The sequence below is a fragment of the Cynoglossus semilaevis genome, chromosome 12 (assembly GCF_000523025.1).
Source record: "Cynoglossus semilaevis isolate Cse_v1.0 chromosome 12, Cse_v1.0, whole genome shotgun sequence".
NCBI classification, from domain to species: Eukaryota; Metazoa; Chordata; class Actinopteri; order Pleuronectiformes; family Cynoglossidae; genus Cynoglossus; species Cynoglossus semilaevis.
In genome coordinates this window covers 16,952,430-16,959,337 of record NC_024318.1, presented here as the reverse complement: position 1 = coordinate 16,959,337, position 6,908 = coordinate 16,952,430, and the positions used below count along the sequence as shown (strand labels likewise).

Sequence of the window (6,908 nt, the reverse complement as noted above, 5' to 3'; positions counted from 1 at the left end):
CCTCGAGCGGCTGTCCGCAGGGCCCGGGGCTCCTGTCACCGGCCCTGTGGATGAGGAAGTGAGAAGGAACTCAAACCGTACTCCCAGGTGAGATAACGGAGGGGCATGTAGCCTCAGAGCTGACGTTTGTTTGCGCAATAGTTTTGTTTTTAACAGTCGTGCATTGATGGTCAGGTTTGAATTAGCATTAGCTTTAGCTTGTCAACTTCCCTGGCCTGGATACGAAACTCTTCACTTGCTTTAGCTGCTCAGCTAACGTTTTGCATTACATAGTACACTTAGAAGTGTTTTACTTAAAAGCATGAATGCTGAGGTACCCCGTAATTGTACATTTATGTGAGACGCAGTGTCAACTTTGCTCATGACAAGTATTGGTCAAATAAGCCAGCTCAGCTAATGCTAGCAAGTTCATTTAAAGCTAACAATCTACAATTGTGGCAACGGTAGCTGTGCTTGTGATTACAGCTTACGTTACACTGATTTCTTGCTAAGCTCATGTTGACATTGTAGCCCACTCTCGCTAGTGTTTTGAGTAGAGGGTAGTCAGATTTGACGTCACAAGCAGACCGTGATCGATCAGAAATTTCCAATCACCTCCTCATTGGCAGGGGCCATCTTGATTGCACAAGCTTTAATGACAGATAATAATAGAGAACCACTATAGGTTCTATAGTGTAGCAGTTAGCATGCCTGCCTCGGAAGCAGATAGCAGAGAGTCCTGGGTTCGATTCCCAGAGGAACCCCATGCTTGGTGCTTGCTAGGCTGCCGCCTGTTAACAGCATATATGCTGCTAACACAACAATTTCCCAAATATGGGATCAATATAGGACAAATTTATTTTTATTATTGTGATAAAGAATAATGGCGCTTTGGCCCAGAGGCAATGTCTCTGTCATTGGTGTGGAACTCCAGGGTTCACCTCTTGGGCAAGATTGAATCCCAGTTAGGGCAGTTGGTACCTTCTAGCGGACTCACCTCCCGCAGGAAGGTTCAGGGGGGTTGGTACGATGCAATGTGATTTGGGTGGCGGTCATGGAGACTGCTGCCCCCTCGACCCGGTAACGGATAAGCGGATGAAAATGGATGGATGGATGGATGGTGATAAATAATGTAAGGCGTAGAAGTAGTAATGGTGAGTGCCCAAACATATCTAGGGTCAACCCGAAAGGGAGGATTTGTAAGACAATAGTGAGACCTGCTATGATGTGTGGTTTAGAAACAGTCTAATAGACAAAAAGACAGAGATGAAAAAGCTGAGAGTTTCACTGGTAGGGACCAGGTTGGACAGATTAGAGATGAGCAGATCAATGATGAAAAGAAAAGAGAAGCATTTTTAAAGATCTGGTCTCCCTTTCTAAATTATATTACTAAACCTTCCGAAACCTTCCATGACCTCCTAATAGGAGGAAGTCTTGTAGATTGGCAGTATTGATGTGATTACAGCAGTCTTACCTCTGCCTTTCTTATAATGCTGCTGCTGCTGGAGCCTTAATTTCCCTGCGGGAACTCCTGAGGGATTTTCCATCTTTCTGTCTGTCTGTCTATCTATCTATTAAAATATAATTCATGGTAATTGTTATTATAGTCACTACCACTCTGTCTGTATTAATTTATCTTGAATTCTTATATTCATTGGCTGTTTGGTTATGGGATTTCTGTATTGCTTTCTGGTTTTTTTATGTTTGCATAATTTCTGGACTATAAGCCGCTACTTCTTTCACACACTTTGAACCCTGCGGCTTAAACAATGATGCGGCTAATTTCTGGATTTTTAGGGACTAACGAAGTTGATACCACTAGCAATTAATGACTTTTCTGGTGGGCCACTGTGTGTTATACTAGTAGCATATGTCTGTCTGTGAATGGCTGTGTGCGTATTTGTCCGTAGGGGACGCGCGAGAAAGAGAGCGGTAGCGAAAGTTGTGAGCAGTTTGTTGGTTATACAGGAGTTAAAACGCTGTTTATGTTCTGTTGTGCTCGGTGTGGCTGATAATAAAGACCCAAACTTCCTTATTTCTGTTTACCTCTGCTGCGGACAAGCACAAAGTGAAGGGAGTTAGCCCTGGAGCTAATGTTAGCTTCGGCCCTAGCTTCAAAGATGTTGGCTGCGGGGAGACTTAGCAGATCACTAAGTCTCCCCTGAACATTCCAACTACGGTCGGGGCTCCGAAGCAGGAGAAAGAGCTAACATGTAACCAGCCATGTTACAGGCACTGTTCAGAAGAAAAAAAACATTTATTTAAATTAATTAGTTATAAATGAAAAGAAAATATTTCTGTGGAAATATACCATGTTACAACATGGACACGTGTGGCTTATAGAGAAGTGCGGCCCTTTATATGTACAATTATTAATTTCTCTTTAAATTTGTGGCTTATATTCAGATGGGCTCAATAGTCCGGAAATTACAGGTTTTTTTTAAGAATTGTGCAGATCAGAGGGACAGTTAGCAGCTTGGAAATAAAGTTGAAGAGGTGAGGTTGAGATGGTTTGGTTTATGTGTTGAGGATACTGGACAAAGGATGTTAGAGATGGAGTTGCTAGGAAAGAAAGGGAAGGAAGACCTCACAAGAGATTCATGGATGTTGGAGATTTGAGTGGTTCAAAGAAGAGGAGGCAGTGGATAGGGTGAGATGAAGGCAGATGATCTGCTGTGCCGATCCCTGGGGAAAAAAGAGTAAGAAATTATAGTGATATTATACATTATTAGGAATGCATTACTCGGTGGAACGGTGGCCTGATTGAGTAGGCTTATTGCTCTGTCTGCGGTTGTTCCAGGTGATGGTGGTGGTGAAATACCTTTTCCAGTTTGGATTCTTCCCCTGGAACAGTGTTTACGAGATGACTCTAAATGAAGATAAACCTTTCTTCCCACCTCGCATCCTGGGTCTGGAGAAGACAGACAACTACATTAAATATGACCTTCTTCAGCTGCTAGCCCTCTTCTTCCACAGGTCCCTGCTAATGGTGAGTTTCTGTTTATAAAGAGTACAGAACAACAAGTTAAGTGAGGGTTATTTGTGCTGTTTTTTTGTTGTTTGTTTTCTCTTTGAAAAAACCTGATTAGCCAACATCTATTTTGACACAGCGTTATGGTCTCTGGGACCATGAGGGCCCCCTTGAGGAGGAGACTCCTTTATCGGAAAGCTGCAAAGATGAAGGGAAATCTAATGAAGAAGATAATCCTGAAAGGACAGGAGGAGAAAATGAAGAGCAAGTAGAGGGCAGGATTACATCTTCATCCACCCTGGACAACCTTGAAATGCCTGAAGAGGATGGACTTGAGATGGTGGGTAGTAACTATACTTCTTATATGACTACTAACAAAGGCTGTACCGTCATGGTAAATGAGACTGGACTATTTTCAAACCACTGCAGGTTAATGCAAACAATGTTGACCCGGGTGTCAGCCTTGTTTCTGAAACGGCGCCATCCCCTGACACCGCACCAGCACCTATGGGGTCAATAGAGGAACAGAACATTCTAAGTTTTCCCAGCATGCCAATGGAGGATCAGAGGGAGGGAAAAAGTGAACCGATGAAGAAGGAAGTTCCAAAGAAAAGCAGTGAAATTCGTTTTCGCAGAAAATCCAAACGACCCAAAAAAGAGAGCAGCAAAGGTTTGTGTAAATAATTTGTTGTTTGAATAGGAAAGTAGGCATTGAATCATCGATTCGAGGAAAAAATGTGTCAGACTCGAGTCATCAATTTGATGACTTTAGTCTCGACTTGACAAAATGTAAAGAGACTTGCCACTCGACTTGGACTTTAACATCAGTGACTCGTGACTTCACTTGGACTCGAGCCCTTTGACTCGACGAGACTTGATACTTTCTCCAAAACCCAAAGTGATCTGTGTAAATATATTGTTATTTTGTTTGAAAAGGACTAGAAAGGACTCGAAACAGAAACGGCAGGACTTGGGACTTGACTTGACACTTTTCAGTCTTGACTTGGACTCGACTCGGACTTTGCCTGTCTTGACTTGAGACTTGACTCGGACTTGAGTGCAAAGACTTGAGACTTACTTGTGACTTGCAAAGCAATGACTTGGTCCCACCTCTGGTAAACTGCACATGCTGTAGTGTTTTATAACCCGAGTAGTTGTCAGTTTTCTCAGCGTTCTACAGTGCATATGATCAGTCGATGCAATTTGCAAGTTGATGTCTAATTGTTTTTTTTTCTGGCTACTCCTCGCTGCTTTTAGTTCAGCCTGTTCCATTGAATGGCACAGCCGATGGCTCAGAGGCAGACGCAGAGAAAAAGAAGGAAAAGAAACAGAAAGGCAGGAGGGGAGAAGCTGCCAGTCAGAGACTGATGGCTGTGGGGCGTAAGATCAAACACACTCTCATCTCTGGGTGAGTCAACTACCGCAGTATAATTCATCACTACATCGTGTCTGACAGAGACAGTCCTAAAAGGCACATTTTAGATTCTTAAGATTTTCTACAGTCCAATAAAAACTATAAATCAAAATCTGAACAACCTGCACATACTGTAGTATTAGATCAAATGATTCAATCTGGTATTTATTTTATTTTGTTCCAGACGTATAATAAGAAGGATGAATCAAAGCTTAGTGACCAAACTGAAAAAAAAAAGAAAAGAAAATGTGGTTGATCAAACCAAACTGAATAATTAACTCAGTACTTTCAATTGGTGGGACTTGCACCCCCTGGGCCCCCCCAGGGGGGGGCGCAGTGCGGTGCCGAGAGGGGGCATGAGGGGCTTCCAATGGAATATAGCTCACTGTGTACTAGTGTACTACTGCTGTAATGCTTGAATGATAACAAGCCTCCAGTCACTAGGTGGCAGCAACTCATACAGTAGTTTGTTCAGATAGAAATGTACCGGTACATGTTATCAGGTTCTATTTTGCAATTATTTCAATTCGTTGGGGTGTGGGTTGGTGGAAGGGGGGCCGTAAAAATATTTCTGTCCCCAAGGGGGCATGCCAGAAAATAATTGAGAACCACTGATTTAATTACTTTCGATTAATAACCTTCGTAAGTGTTGAAACATTACCTAAAATGGATACTTACACAGTGGACACTGGCTGTTTTTCCTCTGCAGGATTCAGAAAGTTTACAGGCCAACTCAGGACTTCTTCAGGGACATCCTCCATGCTGAATATCGGGCTGCCACTGATGTTTATGCCCTAATGTTTCTGACTGATGTCATAGACTTCATCGTCATCATCTTTGGCTTCTGGGCATTTGGAGTAAGACATAGATTAAATAATTGATTCAACTTTCTATTTAAACTGACACAGCAGTTCCCTCTTTATATTGCGGTTGTCCTTTCGCTCCCTCGGTACGTCGCAGATTTCTTTTTATTCCAATCTCACAAGAGTTTTACAGTAAATATTTACAATATTTTCATTGTTTTTGTGATAAAAAAAAATTTTCTAACCAAAAAATGAACAGTGAAAATATAGCAAAAATAAACCAAAAGACATCACTGGTAGCTTTGTTGACCTTTGTTTGGGGATCAAACACGGCATTGTGTTCCTCATGCTGATTGGCTCGCGCATTGTAGCATCTCTCAGCATCTCCCCTCGTCTGTATTTTACATTGTATTTCATGGTCGTGTATTTAACTTATTTACATAATATGCATATCTTCTATTTCCATTACACAACTCTACTGTGCATATAATGTGTGTGTAAAAAGTTAATACAGTCTATATTATATGTTTATATATGCACAGAAATATATAAATATAAACATATGTATATATAAGGACAGTAGCCCTTTTATATATATTTTAGGATACGCACACAGTAATCAGTGTCATTGTTCAATATATTTTGACAAAAAGGATCATTTCCCATGCCTTTTTAACTTGTAGTTTGTTCAAACAAAGGTTCTAATTCCAATTCGATTTTAATTAGAAATTAAATTCTGCCGTGCATACTTAGAAGTCAGAGCCGTAAAAAAAAAAAATTATTGTAAAAATAATAGTGAGATAGATAAATGCCTCTCATAAGTCACCCATCATCTGTGGTCCATTCTGAGCAGCAGAGTATGTATTAGATAGAAATAGCCCACTAAATAAACACATTTTCAATTTCACATGTGCCGTCATGGTGTGAATGATTGCGAGATGCACAGCTTAGGGGATCTGGGCTGGACAATTCAGCCTAAGGTGAAAGTAGACAAGCGCATATCCACTGAGCTTTCAGTGCATCGTCAGAACCGATCAGCTTTATTGAACCGATATTGATGGTGATTCCTTTCATCCTCTCAGAAACACAGTGCAGCCGCTGATATCGCCTCCTCTCTGTCAGAGGATCAGGTTCCCGAGGCCTTTCTGGTGATGTTGCTCATTCAGTTCAGCACCATGATTATCGACAGAGCCTTGTACCTGCGCAAAACTGTCCTAGGAAAACTCATCTTCCAGGTGCGACTATTCTCTCCAGATATTTAAGTAGCCATTTTAATATTGATGGACGAGTGAGAGTTCAAACAGATGTAGAGAGATTTTTCCTTTTAAGACTAAGTCTAATGCAATTTTTTTTAAAAATGTTTGTAGCTAGACAACCTTGTTAAACCCAAAACCTAAACCTAAAACACATCTTTCCTTTTGTCCACTAGGTAATTCTTGTGTTTGGAATTCATCTGTGGATGTTCTTCATATTGCCTGCTGTAACTGAAAGGTGGGTTTAATGCCTACCGTGTTTTTGTTATCGGTTATTGTTTTTTTTGTCATTGTTATGTTTATTATTATTATACACAAGGTAGCTTTGCAAAATTCTAATACCTCTGGTTTGTGGATATGCACAAGATACCAGAGGTGGGACCAAGTCATTGCTTTGCAAGTCACAAGCAAGTCTCAAGTCTTTGCACTCAAGTCCGAATCAAGTCTCAAGTCAAAATAGGCAAAGTCCGAGTCGAATCCAAGTCAAG

At 41.2% G+C, this 6,908-nt stretch overlaps 1 protein-coding gene across 1 annotated transcript in view; it reads left to right on the top strand.

Annotated features, from left to right (window-relative positions):
* Positions 1-6,908, top strand: part of piezo1 (piezo type mechanosensitive ion channel component 1 (Er blood group)) — a 60,596-nt gene that overhangs the window by 46,184 nt on the left and 7,504 nt on the right. The window contains exons 38-44 of the mRNA XM_025060967.1: positions 2,780-2,968; positions 3,090-3,290; positions 3,380-3,620; positions 4,208-4,358; positions 5,074-5,221; positions 6,250-6,402; positions 6,597-6,658. Coding sequence (XP_024916735.1) covers positions 2,780-2,968; positions 3,090-3,290; positions 3,380-3,620; positions 4,208-4,358; positions 5,074-5,221; positions 6,250-6,402; positions 6,597-6,658 — 1,145 coding nt within the window. The remainder of the gene's footprint in view (positions 1-2,779; positions 2,969-3,089; positions 3,291-3,379; positions 3,621-4,207; positions 4,359-5,073; positions 5,222-6,249; positions 6,403-6,596; positions 6,659-6,908) is intronic.